Here is a 26,462-nt window from a genome sequence, read left to right on the forward strand (position 1 = left end):
TAATAGATTATGACCACCTGCTCAGGCGAATGGTCAGGACTTAATCAATTCATAGGGCTTAGAGGGTATTTCATGAACTTCTAGGTAGTCAGGCTTTGCCTTCGTACCCCTAGATTATAAAGATAGAATAAAAGATCAAACTTGAAAGCGAATTGCATCCCTCGATTCCCTCCATTTCCATTCTGTGGATAATTTATGGCCACAGGCGTGAAAATCTTTCACTACTTGGAGGCTCATGAAAATCAAGAGACTTACTACTGTGCCAAGTTCATCAATTTCGACAGTCATGGGAACATATGATCTAACCTTTTTTGCAATCCTAAAAGAAAAGGGAATTGGTCCTAAGCAAGACCTAAAATTGCTTCATCTTGAGCCTCGTCTGTATTTTGGGATTCTCGGGATATAAAGCAACATGAGGGTATTTCCACCTCCTAGGGAATACAAAGACTTTGGGGGAATTGAAGGAGCAGAGCATGCGGACACCGGCATGTTAAAATAAGAAATTTATTTGTGGAGTCCGCCATCATTGCAATGCAAACGGATAGGCCGCGGAAGCCCTCACTGAAGCTTTGGCTCCTTCTCTTTGGTGAGATTGATTCTTAATAGAACATCAATGATCCGAAGATAGCTCCTGATTAAGAGGTAATCTCTTGGGTGGGGACGAGCCATGCGGCCTCCAATCAAGTTTTGATTCATCAATCAATGAAAAATCCGTGAAATCAAAGTCAAAAACTATGAACCATTCGGATTGATTCTTTGTAAGATTTGGTTTATTTATGAGTTTCGTATTTTTCATGCATGTAATATATAAATTATGAAACCATTGACAAGAACGGTGGTGGAGCCGCTTATCACGGCAATTATCGCCAAAATATCTCTGGCACGCTGTACTCTTTGCAAGTTGACATGGTCACGAGGCAATTAGTACAGTGTTCATCTAGAACGTCGGTGAGCTTTGCAATTGTAGCCAAATACTTATATTCAGGGATAATTGTCCAAAAAGTCCTAAATCTTTTGTATTGCGGTCAATTTAATTATAAACTTTTCAATTTCAGTAATTTAGTCTTAAACATTTTGACGATTTTCCGGTGCAGTCCATCCTACTAATTTTGGCAGAAATCGCTGTCATGGCGGTCCAGACGCCGACCGTCTCACGTGGCACAGCTAGCGACGAATGGCGCTGAAGTGAACAATTTTTCTCTTTATTAAAAAAATATTTCTGAAATTTTAATTTTTTTTTCCTTTTCTTTACGTTTTTTCCTCTTTTCTTGTTCCTCCACCGGTCGCCGTTGCGGCAACACCCTCACCTATGGCCAATAAGAGTCACCGGGGCCCCCGGCGACCTTGCGAGCTGGAAATACGATGAAGGATAAATGAAAAAAACAAAGAAAATAAAAGAACGGAAAAAAATAAAAATTCAACAAAACTTAAAAAAAGTTGTAAAAATTGTCAATGTCAGCGATTTACGGCTAAAATTAATCAGATGGACTCCATTAAAAAATCATCGAAAGGTTCATGACTAAATTGATAAAATTGAAAAGTTTAGGATTGAATTGGCCGCCATATAATATGTTTGGGGCTTTTTAGATAATTTTATCATCATATCTATACGTAAATTTTATAATAACATGGTCGGGAGGCGACTAATACAGTGTTTATCCATGAACGTAGGTGAGCTCAACCTGTTTCGCAGGCTGCTAAATCCATGGTTAGAAACCATGGGTCGATCTCTCTTGACAAATACATGAACAAGTAGAGGTACGAGTACGATAAATCGAAATCATTGCTCTACGTTTTTAAAAAAAAAAAAATTGTCGACCATTAATCATTCGGTTTAAATTTTTGATTGAAGTGCTGAACTGGAAATCAGAGTATTCAATTGGACGCCGAGGATACATGAGATGGATTACAATTAGTCCACATTTCTCACGTGGCACCAAGAACATGCCACGTCGGCAATATAAAAGTTTCGAGAGAGAGAGAGAGAGTAGCAAAGGTATGGCAGTCGCCGGAAAGGCCAGGAACCACACCTTGAGGGCCGCCGGCGCATGAGACTTGTGAGGAATGGCAACCTTCATGCTTGTGATTATGTTAGAAATGAATAAGATTGCGGTTTGAACCTTACAGTCCTTTTTTTTTTATAACGAAAAAAGTAACAATTTAAAAAATATTTTTTCTAAAAGTGATCGTTTATATAGTCTAGAAAAATTAGTCAACGAATTATTTTTTATCATCAATAATAATTTATGCCTCAACATATTCATCGATGATGAAATTTTTTTTGTTAACTGTGTTTAAATAAAAATATTTTCCAAATCATTACTTTTTTGGGAAACAAACACACTCTGGGAATATTTGTATTTATTTCAACTTTTTACATCTAAATTGGGTCGTGAAATTTGTACAATGACCTTGACTTTGGGACATCCCTGGGTCACTTTTTCCCTAATCCTGATTTCTCCTCGAATACGAATCACATTTCTTGCACTTGCTCGATAGAATCGTAATAAAATCACATAATTCATATAAAAGAATCCGATTGGTCCTAAGCAAGACCTTAAAAGGCTCAAAGAGAAACATGAGAAGTAACTCCCCGATATGGTGGAGGGATCTTCCTGTAATTTATCTCCGTATTCTTTCTCTCTTGGAAAGAAAAACAACGGAAGGGAACTTAGGGGTTTGCGGGTGAGAAATGTAGACTCCATAGTAGTCTCGGCTCGCTACCGTTAGGCGGGTAGGTATATTGGCCTCCTGCGCCTTGGGTGACACAGGAAAGCTTCGACTCCTGCTTGGTTGGAAGTAACATGTAACCGTCTTGCCAACCAAGTACCTTTGGTTACATGTCATTGAATTCATATAAAAGAATCCAAAAGTAATTATATATGACTGCGTTTGGTCGTCTAGATTTATAGCCATGATAGGATTGGATATGATAGGATATGAAATTCAAGAGATTTGCTATGTCCTATTTACTGTTTGATGAATCGCAGTAATAAGTTTGGATATTTTCACATCTTACCATGTTCGTTATTTTCAATGAGTATCATATCAATAAATGAACCTAAAAATTACACAAATGGAGATAATAAAAATCTCTCATGGAGGAATTGGTTGAGTAGCTGGTAATTGATGACTAGCCTCATTTTTCCTCTGTTACCTACTTCATTTTTATTTGCTTATTTTTTAGGGTTAATACCACGAAAAACCCCAAACTGGTACACTTATGACAAATTTACCCAAAACTAATTTTTTTTATCACAAAAAATCCCAAACTGGTACATTTGTGACAAATTTACTCTCCGTTAATTTCAGTTAAATTGGATTAATGCAAAAAAAAAATCACAAACTGGTATACCTGTGATAAATTGAAGGTAAAACCCAAAACTGGTATATTCGTCAACTACCAAGTGTCATTTAACAAAGCAATTTAACAGTAAAATTTAACGGAAACTAACGCAGGGTAAAATTGTCACAGGTGTACCAATTTAGGATTTTTCGTGGTATTAACCATATTTTTTTATTATTTTTCCCTCTCTTTTTTATTTCTTTTTTCCCCTTCCATCATTCTAATTAAATAGTAAAATAAACTAATATACCTAAAATATGTAATAAATATAAATACTAAATGTGTATATATATATATATATGAAATTTATATCATAAGATAAGAAAGAAATTTGAATATATAAATAAAAATAAGAATAAAAAAAATTATTGTTATTTTTTGTTATTTTGAATGAATTTTTATATTAAAATTCAAAGATTAGTTATATTCAAAGATTATTTTAATTTTATTAATTTAACAAGTTTGCTATTCGAGAAAAATAATTTTTATATTATGGATATTAGAAATCCTATCCACCTTTCTTCTACGTCCCTCATAGGATAATTTTATCCTGGTTATATCCCATTTATATATGACTTTATCCTATTTGGGCAGGCACTAAATACGGGATAAGATGAAATTTATTCTATTTTGAATTTTATCATGACTACCAAACGTAGCTTATAAGTTTGCTTCCAAATGCTTAGGCCACTATTAGGAGTGTCAAACTGGTGGATTGAGTCGGGTTAAAAATGGTCTGACCCATATTGACCAATTTAACCCGTTTTGATCCATATTCATGTAGTGTAAATCTAACGACCCATACTCGACCCGACCCGTATTCTAAAAGACTTTAATATAAAATCCAATTTAGAAAAAAAAACTTATTTCTTATAAATTTTTAAAAATATTTATATTGCTAAAATGCTTCAATGCAATATTAGCAATATAAAATAAGTGAACAATTTTTATAATTTTAATTTTTTTTTATGTTTTATATATCTTTATTTTCTTTTTATGTTTTATTTTTAAAAATAAAATTTTTAATTATTTTTCTTTTTCCTTCTCTTCTATTGGCCGCCGGCGATCGGCTGTGGGCGAGTTTGACCAGATCAGCGAGCTTCGAGCTCGAGCTCGCTAGATTCCGGCAAGCTTGACCTTCGGCGAGCTCGAGCCTCGCCGACCTCTAGTGAGCTTGAAGCTCGCTGATATGGCCAAGCTCGCGATCTGGACAAGCCTCGAGGTTGTCGATTTGGATGAGCTCGAGCTTGAGATCTAGACAAGCTTGAGCTCGCCTAGTGAGCTCAAAGCTCACCTATGGCCGGTCGCCAGCCATCGCCATGGCCGGTCGCTAGCCGTCGCCATGGCCGGCGATCGGTTGAAGAAGAAGGAAACAAAAAAAGAAAAGGAAAAAAGAAAAAGAAAAAAAATGAAAAGAAAATTTAAGAAAATTAAAAAATCAAAATTTTTTAAAATAAAAAATATATTTTTTAAATAACATGTATGATAATATGATTCACTTAAGCTATTTTACCCTACAGGGCTACAAGTTAATAACTTAAATGGGTCAAATATGGGTTTACAACCATATAAATTTATGGTTAAACCCACCCATCGGTGGCCGCGTTGGTTTGCGCTCAGTTCCTTTCACGAGAGGTTCTGGGTTCAAAACTCGCCCATCGGTGATTTAAGTGGGGGTCGTGGCGGTGGGATCTTTGCGCTAGCCCCCTCGAGGACTAGTAGGGCATCACCGTGGTTTGAGCCTTAACTCGGCCGCGTGACACCTCGATTATCAAAAAAAAAAAAAAAACTTAGGCTTTAATATTGCAAACCCATTTTGATCTGTTTTCAAAATTTCAAGTGACCCATAATCAACTTAGGGCTACTAAAAATGAGTTAATAAATGGGTTTTTGATCTCTATTGCCACCTCTAGCCACTATGTACCTAGTTGGGTATTTTATGAAATTTGATTCGCTTAGAGTGAAATTTCACATCTTAGGAAAAAAAAGGGGGAAATGACATGCTCCTTAGACTTTGACTAAATGTGTGACATCATTTCTGATTATTTACTTTGCTTGATGTGGTCTTAGAATTATTAGTAAACGTTCAATATAGTCATCTCGTTTGCTCAAATGACAAATCATACATTATTTAATAACATGAATTATTGTATGTTGAGTTGGATTTTTAAAAAGAAGGATGAATCAACATGTTAATCTTTTTAGGGATAATGATATAGATGGTACTTCAACTTTGGCTTAATTTGTAATTTGATCTCTGAACTTTCAATTTATTTAATGTGGTCCATGAACTTTTGGTACACGTTCAAATTAGTCCATATACTACATGAAAATGTTCAATGTACAACATTGAACATTTTCATGTAGTCTAGGGACTAGTTGGTATCACGTTAAACAAATTAAAAGTTTAGGGACCACATTGCATATTGGGCTAAAATTTAGAGATCACTTTAAATAAATTGAAAGTTCAATAACCACGTTGCACATTATAGGGGTGTAAATTGTTCGGTTTTTTAACAAAATCGAACCGAATTGAACCGTTAGTGGTGTATCTTTGAACCGAACCAAATCTCGCTCGAACTGAAAAACCGGTTTGGTTCGGTTTTTTCTTCTTATTCTTTTTTTTTTCTTGCTTTTTATTCACTGCTTTGTTTTCGATTTTGGGTCCCTCTTCTTCCTCCTCGTCTCCTTCGTCCTCTTCTCCTTCTTCTTCATCGTCGTCCTCTTCTTCCCCCTGACTACCATCTCCTTCCTCATCGTCATCTTCGTCGAAATCCTCATCGCCGTCGCTGTCGTGGGTGGATCCGGAGCGACTGGGGGCTGCACCGTCGGGGTAAATCTTGGGATCGTGAACGAGCAAGGCGCGGAGCCCCATTGTGGAGACGGATCAGTTTATGGAGCCGTAGGTCATTGGGCGACTTGATGACGACTTCCTCCGACGAGAATGCAGGAGGGAGCCCCATGGTTCAGCACCGTCAAGGCCTGGTCTGGTCTTCTGTCTTGCTTTGCGTGGGGAGAGGAAGGGAAGCAAAGGGTGTGCCGGGTGAGGGAAGAGGAGGAGAGAGAATAAAGAAGAAAAGGGAAAGAGAGAGAGAGAGAGCGAGGGATACAGGAAGAGAGAGAGAGAGTGAGAGGACGGCTTCTGACGGTGAGAGTGAGGAGAGAGAGTGTACGCGAAATGAAAAAAAAATACAAAGAAATCGAGATCCGATCCGAACCGGACCGAACTATGAACTAACCGAATTTTTTTACTTATTGTCTGAACCGAAATCGAAACCGAACTGAAAATGCATGAATTTTCGGTTCGATTTTTGACACCCCTAGCACATTGTACCAAAATTCATAAATTATTTATGTCATTTTCCCATCTTTTTATGTATCTACTTTAGAAAAGCAAAAAAAAAATTAGGGTGTTAACATGTCCATCATTATTTGATGACATGGATTTTAATATTCTGATTTGAGATGAATATCTTACTCGGACAATTCATGTATAAATTTTTGTTGTTATATATCATTCAAACTTAACGGATTGGAAGCCACGTTAGCAGATTTCGTTAGTTTGAATCAACGAAAGGACGGCATTGAACATATTTATATTGTTTAGGAACTATATTTCAAGGTTCGCCTTAAATAAATTATAAGTCCAGGGATAATATTACACATTAGATTAAACTAGATTAAAGTTTAAGAATAATTTGTGTCGTTTTCCCAAAAAATTTTAACATGTGTATAAAGTTTTAGATGCCAAAACTATTAAAATAAAAAAATCGACTGCCATCGAAGATAACTGAAAAAAAAGATAAATTGAAAAAAAAAAAAAAAACAGAGGCCGAACGAGCCTTAACGGCCAATCAAACACTATCTCCACCTCTCTCCGGAGGCGAGACCAGGAACTAATCCCATGATGGCGACTTCGGCACTCCCTCTGTTACCGCCCTTTCCTCACTCTCACATCCCCACCGCCACCGCCACCACCGCCGCCGCCGCCGCCACCGGCGGCGAAGCCCTGCTCTCTCCGCCGAAGCCGACCCTCAAGACCCCTACCGTCCGCTCCCGCCTCAGCAGGCTCTGCCAAGAAGGCCAGCCCCTCCTCGCCCGCCAACTGTTCGACACAATTACTCGCCCGTCCACCGTCCTATGGAACACCATCATCATCGGCTTCATCTGCAACAACATGCCCGACGAAGCCCTCCTCTTCTATTCCCGGATGAAGAGAGCCTCCCCTGACGTCCAGTTCGATTCCTACACTTACTCCTCCACTGTCAAGGCCTGTGCCGAGACGCGTAATTTGAGGGTAGGTAAGGCCGTGCACTGCCATTTCATCCGGTGCCAGCCGAACCCCAGTAGGATTGTGTATAATTCTCTGTTGAATATGTACTCTGCTTGCTTGAGCAGTGCGGAGAATGATGTGGGTTGTTTGATGGGTTCCGGCTACATCGCGAGTGATCCGGTGCGGAGAGTTTTCGATACAATGCGCAGGAGAAATGTGGTATCTTGGAATACATTGGTATCGTGGTATGTAAAGACCGAGAGGTATATGGATGCAGTCAAGCAGTTTCGGACAATGATAAAGACCGGAATAAGGCCGAGTCCGGTCAGCTTCGTTAATATCTTCCCTGCCATATCAGGTGTTGGGAAGAGAAAGCTAGCCAACGTGTTTTATGGGTTTCTTGTAAAGTTGGGAGATGAATTTGTGAATGACTTGTTTGTTGTCAGTTCAGCTATATTTTTGTATGCAGAGCTTGGGTGTCTTGATATTGCTAGGAAGATTTTTGATCATTGTCTTGAGAAGAACACAGAAGTGTGGAACACCATGACTAGTGCATATGTTCAGAGTGATTGTCCTGCTGAAGGGATTGAGCTCTTTGCTCAAGCTTTGGCTTCAGAGCAAATGGACCTCGATGATGTAACTTATCTCTCGGTTTTAATGGCTGTTTCACAGATGCAACGATTGGATTTAGCTTTACAGCTTCATGCCTATTTGATTAAGAGGTTCATAGTATTGCCCATTAACATATTAAATGCAGTGATAGTAATGTATTCAAGATGCAATTCAGTTCAGACGTCATTTAAGGTTTTCGATAAGATGCTGCAAAGAGATATTGTCTCTTGGAATACAGTCATTTCTGCTTTTGTCCAGAATGGGCTGGATGATGAAGGTTTGATGCTTGCCTATGAGATGCAGAAACAAGGGTTTATGGCTGATCCTGTGACAGTGACTGCTTTACTCTCCGCTGCATCAAATCTGAAGAATCAACGCATTGGCAAGGAGGTTCATGCATATCTTCTCAGGAATGGGATTCAATTTGAGGGAATGGGTAGCTATCTCATAGACATGTATGCTAAATGTGGGTTGATTAGGACTGCAGAACAGATCTTCAACATTGATTACATGAATGACCGAGATCAAGCTATATGGAATGCTATGATTTCTGGGTACACTCAAAATGAACTGACTGAAGAAGTTTTTGTGATTTTGCGACAGATGCTTGAGCAAAAAGTCATGCCCAATGCTGTTACAATAGCATCAGTTCTTCCTGCTTGTAGCTCAATTGGAAGTATAAGTTTCGGTAAGCAAATCCATGGATTCTCAGTTCGCAACTTTCTGGACCAAAATATCTTCGTGGATACTGCTCTCATTGACATGTACTCCAAGTTGGGTGTCATCAGAGATGCTGAAAATGCCTTCAGAAGGACCACAGAGAAAAATTCGGTCACGTATACCACCATGATACTTGGTTATGGTCAGCATGGGATGGGTGAGAGAGCTGTTTCGTTATTTCACTCAATGAAAGGGCTTGGCATTGAACCTGATGCAATTACCTTTGTTGCAGTCCTGTCTGCGTGTAGTTATGCTGGATTAGTTGATGAAGGCCTTCAGATATTTAGGTTAATGGAGAGGGAATATAAAATTCAACCATCAACTGAGCACTACTGCTGCATTGCTGACATGTTAGGGAGAGTTGGGAGAGTGGGAGAGGCGTTTGAGTTTGTCAGTGAGTTGGGTGAAGACGGTAATAAGTTGGCAATTTGGGGTTCACTTCTGGGAGCCTGCAAAATTCATCGACATTTTGAAATGGGGGAAAGTGTTGCAAGAAAGATGATTGAACTTGGGATAGGGAACACCAACTCAGGCTATCAAGTTTTGCTATCAAATATATACGCGGAGGAAGGAAACTGGGAGAGCGTTGATAGGTTGAGGGGAGAGATGAGGGAAAAGGGTCTGAGAAAGGAGGTTGGATGTAGTTGGATTGATATAGCAGGTACCATGAACTATTTTTTATCAAGGGATCAAAGCCATGAGCAATGCGACGAGATACATAGTATGTTGGATGGATTAGCCATGGGGATGAGGAATACTGGTTATAGGCCTTATCTTGATCCTGATCATGTTGAGGTATTTGAATAAAATATCTAGATTGTCTCTGATTAGCACATATTTGGTCTTCTCTCTCCATGAATCTGCGGACGGCTGGCAACTGGAAACTAAACCTTTTGTTGGATGTCTTATTCTCCTATTAAATATCCGCCCTCCCAGAACATTATGTCAAATCTTCAAGGGAGAGTGTTTTCTGTGTGCTTGGAAGTGTTGAACCCGAATTTTGGTTCACTCAGATTTCCGGGGTATTTTTATTTCAGAAACCTACATGGTTATTGCTCCTTGAGTCTGTTGATGAGGATTAATGTAGCCAATGCAAGCAATGGTAGATGAATTGCTTTAAGTTATTGGAGCGTCGTCAAAAACAATGCATATGCCATATAAACAACACAGGTTGGTTATCAATGACTGTGCATTCCAATACTGTGGGAGGATTTGAATGCAGTTAATATAGATTGATATCTTTCAAGAGAGAGAGACGCCTTCAGCTTGACTTTGCACATTTTTCCCAACCCTGCATGAGTGAAGGTAAACTGGAAAGGCTTGATTTGTTTTCCATAAATGGCCTCTTTATCCTTCAGTAGTGATCTGTGTTTGTGTAATATAATCTTACCATTTATCTTTTTGTTAATAGATGAGGCCCCTGTTATCCAAGTGAGAAATTACGTACAATTATCATCCGGGCACTTGGGGAAAAGGTTTCTTCCTCCTCCAACTGAGACCACCTTCATTGCACCATTTTCTGTAACACGATCTGTAAGTTGGCGGAATATCGACTTCTCATAATTTATATGCTTGTGAGTTTTCCTCTACCCGTGATACAAAGTAGCATGACTAGTGCCAGCAGAAGCAACTTCCTTGTCCTTTCTCCAATCAAAAGGACAAAAAAAATACTGTCTTTTAGCATTTCAAATAATTGGACTTGCAGAGGCTTTATCTTCCCCATACGGATCAGAACCTCTCACGACCACATGCCCTCTCTTGTCCTCTTCCTTATCCATAACACCAAAACTCTATGGCAATTTCAGGACTAAGAGAAGAGAAAAGATAAGATCCAAGTTTCAATAGCCATGAAGAGGGGAGAGCTGGTATTCATCCCTTCACCCGGCATCGGTCAACTTGTACCCACTGTTGAAGTCGCCAAGCTCCTTGTCCAAAGAGACCACCACCTCTCGGCCACAATATTCATCATTACATTGCCGTTTGACAATAAAATCACCACCTACACCGACTCTCTTGCTTCTTCTTCCTCCTCCATTGATGGCCGCGTTAAGTTTGTTACCCTCCCTGAACAGAAACCTGCCTCAGAGGGGAACTTTTTGACCTCCCTGATAGAAACCCAGAAACCCCATGTCAGAATGGCGGCTGCCCGGTTCGCTCATTCTGAGTCAGGCCGTGAGGAGACGAGACTTGCAGCTTTCGTGATTGGCATGTTCTGCACGACGATGATTGACGTTGCCAATGAGTTTGGAGTCCCCACTTATGTCTTTTACACTTCAAGTGCCGGTGCTCTTGGCCTCATGCTCCATCTCCAAAGCCTTCGTGACGTCCATAGCCAAGACATCACCGAGCTGAAAGACTCGGATACTGAGTTGACGGTCTCGAGCTGCATCAACCCAGTTCCAGCCAAAGTGTTGCCCTCTGTAGTGCTAAACAGAGATTGGTCCACGGTGATACTGTATCAATTTCAGAGATTCAAAGAAACAAAGGGTATATTGGTAAATACGTTTCTGGAGCTGGAATGCCATGCCGTCAAGTCCTTTGCAAACAGTGAAATCCCGACGGTGTACCCGGTGGGACCCATACTAGACCTCAAGGGCGACGCTCACGTGGGGTCCAGTGATGATCAAAAGAGGGAGGATCTCATCTGTTGGTTGGATGATCAGCCTCCGGCATCGGTCGTGTTCCTTTGCTTCGGGAGCATGGGAAGCTTCAGCGAGGATCAAGTGAGAGAGATTGCGTGCGCGCTGGAGCAATGCGGGTATAGGTTCGTGTGGTCCCTACGTCAGCCTCCGCCAAAAGGCAAGATGGGGTACCCCAGCGATTATGCCAATCCTGAGGCCGCATTACCCGATGGGTTCTTGGAACGGACGGCCACGGTCGGGAGAGTGATTGGTTGGGCTCCGCAGGTGGTGGTCCTGGCCCATCCGGCGGTTGGAGGGTTTGTGTCCCACTGCGGGTGGAACTCCATACTGGAGAGCCTTTGGTATGGCGTGCCAGTCGCCACGTGGCCGCTGTACTCAGAGCAGCAATTCAATGCCTTTGAAATGGTGAGGGAGCTGGGATTGAGCGTTGAGATAAGGATGGATTACAGGAGAGATGTGAGGGCTGAGAGCGAATCAATGGTTTGTGCAGATGAGATAGGGAGAGGGCTCAAGAGTTTGATGGGAAGCGGCAGTGAAATGGAGATGAGGAAGAAGGTGAATGAGATGAAGGCAAAATGTAGGATGGTGACCATGGAAGGTGGGTCTTCATACTCTTCTCTGGGTCAGCTGATTAGTGAGATTTTGGACAACATGCAATGAAGTGGACAAATGACAGCTACAGCTACCAAATCGACGCTGGAAAAAGGACGTCTGCAGAGAATTTTTCTTCCACCGGCGTTGGATGCAAACACTACCGTGAAACCGCCGTTGTATGCAGAAATTATTGCTTTTTTATTACGTTCTATGTCAAGGACTTCTTTTGTGTGTATGTAAGACAGGATCTATCATTACAAGCAAATTTTCTTCAAGCCCATTTGGCCAAGAGAGACATACAGCCAGCACCAAGAAGAAGAGCTACATTGGACCAAAACAGGAGCCTCCCGTTGTTCTGCAGCTTAGGGCTCAAGAAATCAGCAGCAAGAAGATCGACCAGGGCCATGTAAATCAATATCCCTGAAGATGCAGAATTGAAGATGCCCTCCACAATGAGTGCGGTTGGGCTGTTCTCATCATACACATTGGTGATTCCCAATCCTATACCAATGCCAACTGGGGTTGTGAGGGAGAAAAACAGCGCCATGATTGCACTTGCCCGAGTCTCAAACTTGGCCTACAATAGCAAAAGAGAGAAACCAGACATTAGTTTTAATAGATGTATTTGGTCAACACCATAATAAGACAAGGACAATTTTGATGCAGTGGAGGTGATTGGACAAATTATGAAAAGGCAATCACTAGGTACTTTGGTACTTCACCACCATTCGATGTATTTTGAAAGTTATGCGGGAAATTAGAACTAAAGTGGTAATTGCTAATTTTTAGTTCCATTGAGTGAAATGATCGACCCTTATGGTTGTTTTACAGATTTCTAAGAAAATAAAGCCTTTTTTAAAGGTCGATGTTGAGATACATCTGCATGAGCAGTAGAAATATGTTGGAACGAATGACTGAATCAAGATTTAATTCAAATTTCTTTTATGCCATGACCCATATAAGGCGCCGACGGGGTAATTTGGAAATGATCAAAAAAGTCATAAACCTTTCAATTCCGACAAGTTAGTATTAAGATTTTTGACGATTTTTAAATTTAGTCATTTTAGCCAATTTTGGCTGGAAATTATTGTTGTGCACAAATTTTTTTTTAAATTTTTAATTATTTTTTCTTTTCATTTTTTTCCAATCTTGGGCTGCCGGCCAAAGGCGAGGGTGTCGCGGCCCTCCCTTTGACGAGGGTCACCTCTCCCATGATTGGTGAGGGCCTGGAGCCACCTCGCCGGCCGAAGATATAAAAAAAGGAAAAAAATAAGAAGAAAATAAATAAAAGAAAAAATTATTAAAAAAAAAATATTCATGTCAGCGCCGGCTCTCCTAAGTGTTATGGCCGGCATTGAGTAAACTTTTCCAACCAAAATTGATTGAAATGACTAAATTGACAAATCATTAAAATATTTAAGATTAAATTGATACGATCAAAAGGTTTGTGATTGAATTAGTAAATTATCAAAAATTTTATGACTAAATTAGTCAAATCGAAAGGTTTACGATTGAATTGACACAAATACAGTAGGTTTAAGACTCTTTAGGTAATTTTTCCTCTAGTCGAAATATGTATACACCGAATTATTATTGCAAGATGATAGAGATTGACTTCAAATTCAAATATCAAAAACTTGTCCTGCAGTTTCACTGGTCAAATGTCTTAACGTGTAGATAGACCTTATCATGTTCGGAAGCATTCAGGAAATTAATGCTACCCAATTGACCAAAAACCATAATAACTGTAGCTTTAAAAGCCCCTTTTCCTGGAAAATTCAAAGATTTTACATGATTGGAACCAGAAAAGAAACTTCAATATGCATGGGAAAATGCTGTTTATTGAATTCAAAAGCAGATTTTGAGGATTAAAGAGCAAAAGTACCTGAGAGATGCATCCACCGAGGCCCATGCCTTCAAAGAATTGGTGAAAGGTCAAGGCAGCAACAAGAGGCCTGATTGTGCTTGGACTCTCCGAAGCTCCCAACGAGATCCCTATGATCACTGAGTGCACCACAATCCCCAACTCTAGCACCTAACGATGTCATAACCCCAAATCTCGAATGATATCTCACCATTTTAACTAAAACATAACTGTAATAGAAAACAAGTCAAGACGACTAAGGTGCGGAAATTGGGAATAACGGAATGAACCTGAGATATCACTCTATGCCGTAGGAGATCCGAGTTCGAGTCTGTCGATATCGAACCGTGAGAGTGGCCATGAACATGACCTTGGTTTTCTCCGGCCTTCTCTTCATCTCCGATGCTTTTACCCGGTCCGGCCTTGTCGGTGTACAACTTCTTATAATAGGAAGTTGCGAGAGTGTCCACGATCAGCGTCCCGAGGGCGGCGAGCATCGCCACGAACCCCGCGAACGGGAAATCCCCCCATGGGGTCTTGCTCAGGCACGGCGAGGTCAAGTTCTCAAAGGCATCCGGGAGTACGTGTATGAAGCCGGTGGACGCTATCACCCCGGCCGTGAAGGCCTTGATGATGAAAAAGATACTTCTCTCGGGGTGCAGAGCCGGGACCGTCTTCCCAACGATCGGGAGGCACACCCCGATTGCGCCCGCCACGAGGATCGAGGCTATCGCCGCTAGCTTGTACTTGAGGGCCTCGTCCTTGTTGCGGTCCTCGCTGTCTCTCTCGCATGTGCAATCGGCAAGGACGAGCGGGATCAATGCGAGCACGCCGAGCAGGCACAAAAGCCTCATAACTTGAGTTTGAACAAGAAATTTTTGCTCTCAATTGAGGTGCCTAGCTTTCACCTTTGGTATAAAAAAAAGTTGGGCTAGATGTTTTTGTCCTTGGGCTTCCCGAGACTTTTAGGTGTTTAGAGGTTCAACATATAGTTGTATTGTTGAGATGACCGGAGAAAGAGGAAAATTGTCCAAAAAGTCTTAAATCTATTGCATTTTTGTCAATTCAGTCTTAAATTTTTCAACTTTGCTAATTGAGTCCTAAAAGTTTTCGCTTTTTGTCAATTGAGTCTATCCGGTCACTTTTGGCTTGAAATGGGTGACGTGGACGCCGCCCTTCCTACGTGGCATCGCCGACGCCGATGTGGGTAGTTTTAAATAATATTTTATTATTTTTTCGATTTTTTTTTTCATTTTTTTCCTGTTCTTTTCTTTGTTTTTTTGCTTCTTCTTCCTCTGGTCGCCGGCCTCCTCCATGGCCGGTGACCGGCCGCAGGGGAGAGCCGGCGAGGGTCGACCTCATCAGCCGAGCGAGGCTCGCCTCCCAGGTGCGACGTTGGCGGGCGAGGTCCCCTCACCAGTTTCTGGCGAGGGCCGAGCGAGGCTCGCCCTCGCTAGCTTCGGTCGAGCCTCGACTAAGGCCGACCCATGATAGACAGGCCTTGATGGACAAACAGAGCTACCGAGGTTCGACCAAAGCTGGCGAGGCTGACCCTTGCTCGCCTCGGCGATGTCACACTTGGGAGGTGAGCCTCGCTCGCCTGGCGAGGTTGGCCCTCGTCGGCTCTCCCTCGCGGCCGGTCGCTGGCCATGGAGGAGGCCGGCGACCAGGAGGAAGAAGAAGCCAAAAAACAAAGAAAAGAAAAGGGAAAAAATGAAAAAAATTTGAAAAAATAATAAAATGTTATTAAAAATTGTTAACGTCAGTGCCGACGGTGCCACATAGGACGGCCGGCGTCCACGTCACCTATTTTTGGCCAAAATTGGCCGGATGGACCTAATTAACGACAACTGAAAATGTTTAGGACTCAATTGGCAAATTTAAAAGGTTTAGGACTGAATTGGTAAAAGTGTAATGGGTTTAGGACTTTTTGGATAATTTTCTTGGAGAAAGAGTGTGGTCAGTTGTTGTTGTGCAAACTTGAAAGCATTCATGGGAAGTGATTTAAGAACAAGTTAGTGAAGAAAAGATCGATGAGTTTGAGGTAAGCAGGTGTGTTGATACTAAGTTGACATAATTTGAATTTTAAATGCCTAAAATAGACAACGTCCAACGGGAAATACGGACATTCGGAAGGGGCCAAATTCTCATCTTGCTTTTTATTAATTACTCAGCCCGTTTCAATAATTTGAGAAAATCTCAAATCATTACACTCCTGACAAATTTATCACCCGTTGATCAATCAATATGTTTGTCTTACATTGATCCTAAAATAATTTTCATATAGTTAAAAATCTCAAATCATTACACTCCTGACAAATCTATCACGGGTTGGCTTCCGCTGAATTGCTGAAGTGGAAACACACGCGAAAACGACTCAGACTATCGGCGTGTGACGTGGATATTCAAAATAAATGGGTTTCTTGAGCTGGGTGGTTTTAGGAAGCCAAATCAAAAGAAAATAAATTGAGATTATGGCTTCGTTTGTCTGGTGAAAAATGAATAATTTGAAAAACACTTTCCTCGATAGCTTGTATTGCTTAAAAAATGAATAAACGAAAAATATTTTTATCGTCCAATGATATGTTTCGACATAAATTGTTGTCAATGATTAGAACATTTTTCATTGACTAATTATTTCAAGCGATGTAAGCGATTACTTTTAGGAAAATAATTTCCAAATCGTTAATTTTCTGCGAAACATACTCACCCTATGAAATATGCTAAAATCTACTAATCTTGCCCCCTCACGTTCCAAATATTTGCTAAAATCCCTAAATTTGTCCCAACTTTGCTTTAAAATTTTTGATAAATCTATCAAGGTTTACCGGTTTTCGATTTTTTATGACACGAAAATTAATATGGAGAAAATGTGTCATGAATGGACTAATTTGGAATTTTTGGTGGCATTAACCCTTATTTTTAATTGCAAATTGAGCTAAATTCCTAATGGAGAAGTGATTTGCAGTGAGAGAAATAAAACACAGGGCAAGTATTATTGTATAACATGGACTAGTTTTCCTGCTTGAGAGCTTGCTTCATTCTTCGTATATTAAATGTGTAAGCTGCCAGTCCTTCTATTTCGTTCCTCATTTCAAAAGCAGAAGATTATTTGCATCCCAGGTCAAGCAATCAAGTCTGAACTATTTTTTGAGATAGAGATTTCACATGATAACTAGACCGTCATGTCGGTAATTTCCGGCCAAAATTACAAAATTTGTTCATGTCAGTGCTGTTCGTGCCATGTAGGACGGCCCGGTGCTAACTAGACCATCGTGTAGGCGATTTCCGACCAAAATTGGCCAGAATGACTAAATTGACAAATTGTCAAAATGTTCAATAATTTTTTTTTTGGTCAAAAGAAATTTCATTTCATTACCAAAATGATACATGAAAGTATTGATAGGAAATCTCAAAAGTCACAATAACAAGGCAAGCCCATAGAGCTCCATAACAAGCTGAAAACCAGAAATCAAGGTATATTCTCAAAGCATGGTTGGCAGAGATAATCACATGCTCGTCCTTCAAGAACAGATTTATGACTGTATTCAAGCGAAAGGATGGCGGCTAATCACCGAATCACATAGCATAATCAGTGATAAGTATACACCGGGATTTCTATCTGTAGTTACAGATTTTCCTTTCGGCAATGTGCGCGTAGATTCGGTGTCCTCAACACCATCACTATACGGAAACAACATAAACATGTTGAATAAACTCAGATTTGACACCTGTGAGAGTGAGCCATTTAGCCAGTGTGAGGCATCAAAGCTTTTAACTAAAACAGGTTGAACGAGCACATATATGACATTGAAGCTGCCGTGAACACCATTGAAACTTGAGGCGAAGTACTTATTCATTAAAACTCAAAATCTAGAATTAGATCAGACGAAAAAGCTCCCAGATATAAGATCGGGAGAGCAAAGCTCCCAGATCTAAAACTAGATCGGGAAAATAAAAGGTTCCAGATTGAATTGTCACAATTGCAATAAAATTTAGTACTTTTTTGGTATTTTCCTAAAAAAAAATTCGCATGGACCACGAGAGCTTGTCAAAGATCTGGAGGTATGTCGATCACGCTATCCGCTTACTCTTGATGAGACACGAGAGGCACAAAGCTATGAGAAATCGAACCATTCAGCTTGGTAGAAAATCTAAAAAGCTCTAATTATCATATGAACAAACTACATGTATTTAAGCTCATCGCAACTTTTTATTCTTTTTTATTGGCAATGTCAATCCCTTCATGTCCACGAGATAACTGAGGTGGGCTTGTAGTGGGCTTGACGACATAGTTTTACGTCATCATCAATCGATGAGACAATGTCAACTTTTTCATTTCTCTTCTTTCTTTATCTCATCGACATAATTTTAAGTTATCATCAATCGATAGTGTTTGGTTAAAAGGTAATTGAAGTGAGCTTGACTATGAATTGTGAGTGCCGCCTTGTTGGAGATTTCGCAGGTCCATTTAAGTTTGGGTTAATAGCACCAATGGTTTCTGAATTTTGGTTCAATGTGCATTGTCGTCCTTGAACTTTTAATATATGTAATGTGATCTCTAAACTTTGGCCCAATATGCAATGTCATCTTAAACTTTTAATTTATTTAATGTGGTGTATGAACTATTGATATGTGTCCAATGTGGTCCTTAGACTAAATTTAAAAATTTAGAAATCACATTGCACATTTGATCAAGGTTAAGGTACTGCATTGAACAAATTAAAAATTAAAGGATGACATTACATATTAGACCAAAGTTGAAGATCATTTATATCATTTTCCCTTGAAGTTTCTGGCTTCTTTATTTTCGGTGCGCTTATAGTCTTAGTTGGGCCCCGAAATATCAAACTCTTGTACTTTCATTTTTCATGCGACATAACGTCAGAAAGGCGGCCGCCCGCCGGTTGACTCATCCTGCACGACAATGATGGACATTGCCAATGAGTTTGAAGTCCCCACTTATGTCTTTTGCACTTCAAGTGCTGGCGCACTTGGTGTCATGCTCCATCTCCAAACCCTTCGTCACGTCCACAGCCAAGACAACACCGAGCTGAAAAACTCGGATAATGGGCTGACGGTGCGACGCCCTACAATGTCACGTGCAATATGTGTCCTTTTCAATTATATTTTCTTATTAATATCAACATGTATAAGATACATAGTTCCAAACAACAAATCCAACAAGATTAATTAATGTACACATGCGTCTTTATATTAACATCAATAGATGATGTTTTGATACAGCGCCCGAGCAAAACACAATTATATAACATAAGTTGGGAAGGATCAGGGTCACCCAATTCCGTCGTACCACTCCTACGCCAAAAACTTGCCCATACAAAAGCCCAGTTATTCACCGTGAGACGGGTCGCCGTCGTCGTCGCTGTCGTCGTCACCATCGAAGCCTCTAAACGGTCCAACCAACTTAGCGTCAATATTTCAATACCAAGCGACAAATCGATGAGCAATCCACTCTTGAAGCCTCCCCGAGTCTTTCACACATACTCATACAAAGGAATTCACTCTTTAACGTATAGGTTGTGGCAACGGTCTTCATCACATAGCATCACTAATTCATTCGTAAAGGGTAAATGTCATGCACATCTCAACAATCACCATTACAATGAAAGTGTGTTAATATGTCAACATTTTCCACATACACGATATTAACCCAAATGATTCATGCACTCCAACCTGTATACCCTCATTCTCTTCTCACCATGCTATCCTTGTTTAACCAAAGGCTTTATTCAGACAATCGTCAACTTTAGAGATCAGTACTTAGACATCGATAGCTTCGAAATCGATAATTTAGCCGGAATCAACAAGTTTGAATTGGGCAACTTGGTCGGAAATCGGCAATATGAAAATTAGCTAGTGGAGTGATATTGGCCAATTGGTTAATAAATCGACTTGGACTGAAAAATGGATAAGATGATTAAGATTGGTGAGGTGGTCGAAATCGATGGAGTAACCTGAATCGGTGAAATGGTCAATTTTACCCTCAATCTTAAAATCAACCATTTGATTAGAATTATATAACTTGATTAAAAATCAATGACTCAGTCAAAACTCGTGATTTGATTGGTCGACCAACACGTAATTGAAATTTCGAAAATATCACTTTCAAGTCCAGCATTACTGTTTTCCATTTCTCCTACTCGAAGCACGACAATACCTTTGAGAAGATAAACCAAGCACATCCTAAGCATGGGGATCACTTTTTAGCTCACCCAAACAATCATAAAAGTTCAACATGCCGATAATGAAATTCCATCATACTTAAACTTAAACCAAAAGTACAAACATCTAATCAATCAAGTCAAGCTTACTAAATATATCAATCCAACTAAGCTCCTAAAGCTTTTATTTACCTTAAATAAAAGAAGGTTGAAAAACTCAAAGCTTTAATTACTTCAAGGAAAAACAATCAAAATAGGAATTGACAACTCTCCATCCTTTTAAACAACAAAACCAATTTGATAAACAGAAGAGGAAATTCAATAATTCACCTTGTAAACACTTGAAATATCGAATTAGAAGCTTCATTAATCAAGTGTGGGACCTTTGTCTTTATTCAAAAGATTAGAAAGTGAGAATCGAAGAGGAAAGTGAAGTGAGCTTTATTTTATTTCTTTTGCATGAACAAGTTGCAATTCTTTTTAAAGCTTGAATACTTGTAATGGTTTACTTGATCAAGAAGGGGTTGTATTTCAGTACGAAAACAAGGAAAACAGTGCCCAATCTACACACCGATAATACGGAAAAATATTTTGAATTCATTAAAAGTTATCAAAAGCTGGAGAATCACAACTTAGTAAATTTCTAATCTCAACATTGTATCGATCCCATTAACAATTGCCAAGGCGGTAAGTTAATCACCATCATTCTACACAATCGACACATATATAAGTATCTATTAATTTTATCCTAACGCATCGCATTTCAAGCGACTACGGACGCGGAAAATCGTTCTTCGAACTTTCAGCACGTCACAAAATTAGTGACTCACTTGATATTCCATACGGGCCATCTAAAACTCCAAATTAATCAATAATTAACTTTATATCCTATATATATTATTATCAAATATAGAAAATTTCAGATGTCCGAGTTGCGTCAACCCAGTTCCAGCCAAAGTCTAGCCCTCCGTGGTGCTAAACAGAGACTGGTCCACGGGGATACTGGATCAGTTTCTTACATTCAAAGATACAGAGGGCATACTGGTTAATACATTTCTGGAGCTGGAATGCCATGCCCTCAAGTCCTTTGCAAACAGTGAATTCCCATCGGTGTACCCGGTTGGACTTGTACTAGACCTGTCCAGCGATGATCGACAGAGAGAGGATCTCATCTGTTGGTTGGATGATCATCCTCCGGCATCCGTCATGTTCCTATGCTTCAGGTGCATGGGAAAGCTTCGGCGAGGATCAAGTGAGAGAGATCGCCTGCGCAATGGAGCAATGCGGGTATAGGTTCGTGTGGTCCCTACGTCGGCCTCCGCCAAAAGGCAAGATGGGGTACCCCAGTGATTACGTCAATCCTGAGGCCACATTGCCCGACATGTTCCTGAAACGGACGGCCACAGTCGGGAGAGTGATCGGTTGGGCCCTGCAGGTGGCGGTCCTGGCCCATCCGGCGTGTGGCCGCTGTACTTGGAGCAGCAATCCAATGCCTTTGAAATGTCGAGGGAGCTGGTATTGAGCGTTGAGATTAGGATAGATTACAGGACAGATTTGAGGAGGGAGAGTGAATCAATGGTCCGTGCAGACGAGATAGAGCGAGGGCTCAAGAGATTTGATGGAAAGCGGAAATGAGATGGAGATAAGGAAGAAGGTGAATGAGATGAAGACAAAATGTAGGATGGAGACCACGGCAGAAGGGTCTTCATACTCTTCTCTGGGCGAGCTCATTGTCGAGATTTTGGACAACATGCAATAGAGTGGACAAATGACAATTAAGTCAAGGTACTTCTCTTGTGTGTATATCAGACGGGATCTGTCACTTAAATACATACCCATATTTATTCGGTGTATATATAACATTCACCATCGTTTCCTTCAAGCTCGAAACACCATGACATAGTCGAAAAATCATATATGCTCATTGACTAATGCCTAGGACTATGAAAAGCTAAAACCTTTCAAGCAACTAAAATGCCTTCTTTGATATGTTTGATCTCTTTTTTGCTTCCTTTGCTTCAAGCCCATTTAGCCAAGAGAGACATGCAACCGGCACCAAGAAGAAGAGAGACATTGGTAAAAAACAGGAGCCTCCCATTGTTCTGCAACTTAGGGCTCATGAAATCAGCAGCGAGAAGATCTACCAGGGCCATGTAAATCAATATCCCTGAAGAAGCAGCGTTGAAGATGCCCTCCACGATGAGTGCGTTCGGGCTGTTCTCATCATACACGTTGGTGACTCCCAATCCTATAGCAATCCCAACTGGGGTTGTGAGGGAGAAAAACAGAGCCATGATCACGATTGCCCGGGTCTTAAACTTGGCCTGCAAAAGCAAAACACAGAAAACAGAGGTCATCTTTAACATGATCGAGTTAAGATTCAATTCAAATTCCTTTTATGCCACGCCCAGTATAAGAAGACAACTAGTATCTTGTCAAAAGTTATTCCAAGATGATGATAGAGATTGAATTCAAATTCAAACATGAAAGACTTGTTCAACATTGTCGGCGGTCAAATGGCTTCATGTGTAGACAGACCTCATCGTCTTATGAACCCAGAACTGACAAAGCTGACACAGGAAAAACCAGATGCTTTAGATGCATTCAGGAAATTAATTCTACCAAATTGACCAATGGCCAAAACAAACTCTATAGCTCCTTTTTCCTGGAAAAGTACACTGATTTTACATGGCTCCCATCAGAAAATAAACTTCAATATGAGTGAAAGCTACTTCAATTAAATTCAAAAGCAGATTTGAGGATTAAAGAGTAAAAGTACCTGAGTGATGCATCCACCGAGGCCCATGCCTTCAAAGAATTGGTGAAAGCTCAAGGCAGCAACAAGAGGCCTGATTGTGCTTGGACTCTCTGAAGCTCCCAACGAGATCCCTATGATCACTGAGTGCACCACGATCCCCAGCTCTAGCACCTAACGATATTGGGAAGAAGAATTAATAGAGTTAATGAGAACTAATGCGCGGAAATTGGGAATCACGGGACGAACCTGAGATATCACTCTATGCCGCAGGAGATCCGAGTCCGAGTCCGTCGATATCGGACCGTGAGAATGGCCGTGAGTTGCGTGCGTGTGCGCTTGTACATCGCCTGGGTTTTCCCTGGCCTTCTCTTCGTCCAAGACCACGCTTTTGTCCGGTCCGGCCTTGCTGGCGTGCAACTTCTTATAATAAGAGGTGGCGACGGTGTCCACCATCAACGTCCCGAGGGCGGCGAGCATCGCCACGAACCCCGCGAACGGGAACTTCCCCCACGGGGTCTCGTTCAGGCACGGCGAGGTCAAGCTGTCGAAGGCGTCCGGGAGGACGTGTATGAACCCGGTGGACAGTATCACCCCGGCCGCGAATGCCTTGATGATGAAGAAGATGCCCCTCTCCGGGTGCAGGGCCGGGACCCTCTTCCCGAGGATGGGCAGGCACACCCCGATCGCGCCCGCCACGAGGATGGACGCGATCGCCGCGAGCTTGTACTTGAGGGCCTGGCTCCGGTTGCGGCCCTCTTCCCCGCTGTCGCACGTGCACTCCGCCGCGGCGAGCGGGATCAGCGCGAGCATGCACAGCAAGACCCGCATGGCTTCGATGTCGAACGACCGAGCTCGTGCTCCCAACGGTGGGGTTGTGCGCCACAGCCAAGGTCGTCGCCGGGCACCTCCGGTGGTAGAAATTGCAGGGTATCACCTCTGTCAAATCGTTGTTTCTTGCTCCTCGTACTTCTGAGACTCTAAAGGTCGTCCTGGAGATTCGATATATAGCTGCGGGGCTGAGATTATTGGAGAAACAGTGGGGTCATTGTTGACCATTCATACGCGTTTTTGAGCCGACGAATGTCGGGTTCGTTACGCGAACTCGAAAGCATTGAAGGAAAGTGGTGACGGGCAGCGATGTTCCACAAAAGGATGGTGACGAGCAGTTCGATGACATTGAGGTAATTGGCGAGACAGTGTGTCAATACTATGTCGACATCCTTCGGGGGTTTTTCACATTGCCTTAAATAGTTCGACGCGTCAAGCGGGAAATACGGGACGAATTTGCCCACCAAAGGGGACATCCGTGTCTGCCCAAATACGGCGTATCTTGTTTATTCATTTCTCAGCCTGTTTGTCGGTTCGTATTTACGTTTCGAAAAATCGATTTTTTAATATTTTAATCGCAAATTTTCGGGTTGAATTTCTAATTTGAGAAGTGATTTGGCCTGAGAGGAGTAAGATATACAAGGGGAAGTACTTTGGGAAGTTAAAAAAGATAGTGTGTTTGGATAGTGGAGATATCACGGACAGAAGTTTCTTTCTTCCCATATTAAATGTGTAAGCTATCAATTCCTTCTATTTTCGCTTTTCGTTTAGAAAGCGGAAGATTATTTTTCGTCAACACCAATAGATCGAAATTTAACTGTTTTTCAGATAAGAGATTTCCTATAATACAATACTATATCAAGCTATTTTTTGGTTAATGTTCATGGTTAGTAGTTTCCTGATTGGAGTAGGTTTTTCTGATTTGGGAAGTTTGCTAGCTTGGATGGGTTTCCTGAAAAGATTGCTTTGTCGGATCCAAATATTATATATATAATAATCGGAATTTTACTCGGTTATTATGTCTAGAGTTTGAATTCGTGCATGAAATCCGATCCATGTGGAGGATGTAGAGCGATTTGTTAAACCGAATCAATTAAAAGGAAGAAATCTATTTTCCTATTTAGATTAGAATTCCTCCAATTATCTAACGAAAGGGGTCCTTCATCTCTAAGGTCTCTCCCTTAGGCTTTTAGAGATGTAAAACCTCAAATGGGATATTAAGATAAGCATCCAGGTGAAACTTAGGGGGCTAGACGTGCGGGCACCGACATATAAAACAAAAAACGCAATTCTTTCAACCTACAGAGTGCATGCACCTGGACAGGCAGGGCGATTCCAATCGAAGGTTTACTTCCTTTGCTATGGGGAGGTACACTTGTAACCACCATCAAGGATTAACGATAAGCATTTAGTTACGAGTGTACATATTACAAGGCACACTCGTAACCAATTATCTATTTGGATTAGAATTTCTCCAATTATCTAACGAAGGGCCACACATACATCGGCTATTGAGGTCTTCGGTTTCTTTGGTCAGAGGACTTTTGTGTTTGTTTTTATTGGTGGAGATATTTTTCTTCGTTTGACCGATATAGCGGGACTCTCGCAAAAGTTGACGGGAGACTCCTTTAAAAGGCGACCCACACGCGCACGCGCGCGCATATATATATATATATATGCCGAACAGAGGGTTTTCTTGAGAAAATGAGCCGTTGTACGAAGAAGAAAAAGAAAGAATCAATTGAGTTATTTGTTTGTAAATACGGTAAGTGTGAACTTAATCTAGATGGAAGAAATATATGAATATATGAGCGATTGTAATTTTGATTTTCCGATTATTAATGAATTATCTGTTGCTGGCTCTCCTGTTGTAGTATATATCGACACTTGGTCCGAATCATGTAATTTTCTGTTGTCATCTATTGTTTCTCGTTTATATCTTTGGTGATTTTGTGTTGATTTAATTGCCAGATTCTATCAATTTCTACGTTATATTTCAACATCAGCACCGTTTCAATCACGTTTTGGTAATATGATTTTTTTTTTAAGAATGTCCTAAATACTTGTTGACCATAAAAAAGATATTCCAATTTCCAGAGCATTCATTTTATAAAATATGAGAAAAATGGTGAATTTGAAATTGGTGAATCTTTTTTTTGGCAGTGGGTTGATAAGTATTTCGAAACACTCATCAGTTGAGGTATATACGACAGAGATCTCGAAACGAATCGTACTCAAATTTAAGGTTGAAAGTTCATTTGGAATTTGTTTATCGTATAGTAAGATTATCTTTTGTCTCTTAAACCCTGTTACTTTATTATTATGTAAAGAAAAATCTGAAATACAAAGAGAAAAAAGTATTAACTCAAACTACCATTAACTTTGAGAAGTCCATCACTAATCGCCAAATTTGAAGTAACGCATGTGACAGCTCACAAAAAAGGGTGCACAATTCAAATGGAACCCATTCGGGTTTTTTTTTTAATTTAATTGATACGACGTTCGATTAATCTGCACACAAATAATTATTTTTTCCGCATATCGTACACATGTATCTTATTTTCTAAGTAAAATGTGCTTAGCTTTCTAAATGTGATTGGCCGGCATCAAATTGAACGCCACGTGTCGGAAAGATAAGCC

The 26,462-nt window shown here is 40.7% G+C and overlaps 4 protein-coding genes and 1 pseudogene across 5 annotated transcripts; 3 read left to right on the forward strand and 2 right to left on the reverse strand.

Moving 5' to 3' along the window:
• Positions 1 to 7,169: 7,169 nt before the first annotated feature.
• LOC130134367 (pentatricopeptide repeat-containing protein At3g22150, chloroplastic) lies at positions 7,170 to 10,009 on the forward strand. The gene has a single exon (XM_056315439.1). The coding sequence runs from the start codon at positions 7,251 to 7,253 to the stop codon at positions 9,756 to 9,758; it is 2,508 nt and encodes an 835-aa protein (XP_056171414.1). The 5' UTR covers positions 7,170 to 7,250; the 3' UTR covers positions 9,759 to 10,009.
• On the forward strand, positions 9,818 to 12,976 carry LOC115688839 (anthocyanidin 3-O-glucosyltransferase 2). Of its 2 annotated transcripts, XM_056315440.1 has the most exons (3): positions 9,818 to 10,256; positions 10,363 to 10,484; positions 10,757 to 12,976. In XM_056315440.1, exon 3 carries the CDS (start codon positions 10,799 to 10,801, stop codon positions 12,251 to 12,253), a length of 1,455 nt encoding a protein of 484 aa, XP_056171415.1. In that variant the 5' UTR covers positions 9,818 to 10,256; positions 10,363 to 10,484; positions 10,757 to 10,798; the 3' UTR covers positions 12,254 to 12,976. The 2 variants fall into 2 exon arrangements, with proteins under 2 accessions (XP_056171415.1, XP_030470625.2); XM_030614765.2 differs by having other exon boundaries at positions 10,363 to 12,976.
• Positions 12,459 to 14,918, reverse strand: LOC115688842 (zinc transporter 5-like). The gene is made up of 3 exons (XM_030614768.2): positions 14,342 to 14,918; positions 14,073 to 14,222; positions 12,459 to 12,764 (listed from the first exon to the last, which is right to left on the reverse strand). Exons 1-3 carry the CDS (start codon positions 14,903 to 14,905, stop codon positions 12,459 to 12,461), a joined length of 1,020 nt encoding a protein of 339 aa, XP_030470628.1. The 5' UTR covers positions 14,906 to 14,918.
• A 3,166-nt stretch (positions 14,919 to 18,084) lies between these two features.
• Positions 18,085 to 21,995, forward strand: LOC130139164 (UDP-glycosyltransferase 71A15-like; annotated as a pseudogene).
• Positions 21,996 to 22,011: 16 nt separating this feature from the next.
• On the reverse strand, positions 22,012 to 24,128 carry LOC115688840 (zinc transporter 8-like). The gene is made up of 3 exons (XM_030614766.2): positions 23,241 to 24,128; positions 23,016 to 23,165; positions 22,012 to 22,560 (listed from the first exon to the last, which is right to left on the reverse strand). The coding sequence occupies exons 1-3, from the start codon at positions 23,820 to 23,822 to the stop codon at positions 22,255 to 22,257; spliced, it is 1,038 nt and encodes a 345-aa protein (XP_030470626.1). The 5' UTR covers positions 23,823 to 24,128; the 3' UTR covers positions 22,012 to 22,254.
• Positions 24,129 to 26,462: the final 2,334 nt, after the last annotated feature.

The sequence above is a fragment of the Syzygium oleosum genome, unplaced genomic scaffold (assembly GCF_021117445.2).
Source record: "Syzygium oleosum isolate NSW1041296 unplaced genomic scaffold, Sole_v2.1 Sole_v2.10, whole genome shotgun sequence".
Lineage (NCBI taxonomy): Eukaryota > Viridiplantae > Streptophyta > Magnoliopsida > Myrtales > Myrtaceae > Syzygium > Syzygium oleosum.

Excerpts from the sequence above, each read along its gene's own strand:
- LOC130134367 (XM_056315439.1), top strand. The coding sequence starts at position 7,251 with ATGATGGCGACTTCGGCACTCCCTCTGTTACCGCCCTTTCCTCACTCT.
- LOC115688839 (XM_030614765.2), top strand. The coding sequence starts at position 10,799 with ATGAAGAGGGGAGAGCTGGTATTCATCCCTTCACCCGGCATCGGTCAA.
- LOC115688842 (XM_030614768.2), bottom strand. The coding sequence starts at position 14,905 with ATGAGGCTTTTGTGCCTGCTCGGCGTGCTCGCATTGATCCCGCTCGTC. Across the intron at positions 14,223-14,341 it reads GGCATAGAGTGATATCTCAG|GTGCTAGAGTTGGGGATTGT; the intron begins GTTCATTCCGTT and ends TGACATCGTTAG. Across the intron at positions 12,765-14,072 it reads TCGGTGGATGCATCTCTCAG|GCCAAGTTTGAGACTCGGGC; the intron begins GTACTTTTGCTC and ends TTGCTATTGTAG.
- LOC115688840 (XM_030614766.2), bottom strand. The coding sequence starts at position 23,822 with ATGCGGGTCTTGCTGTGCATGCTCGCGCTGATCCCGCTCGCCGCGGCG. Across the intron at positions 23,166-23,240 it reads GGCATAGAGTGATATCTCAG|GTGCTAGAGCTGGGGATCGT; the intron begins GTTCGTCCCGTG and ends CAATATCGTTAG. Across the intron at positions 22,561-23,015 it reads TCGGTGGATGCATCACTCAG|GCCAAGTTTAAGACCCGGGC; the intron begins GTACTTTTACTC and ends TTGCTTTTGCAG.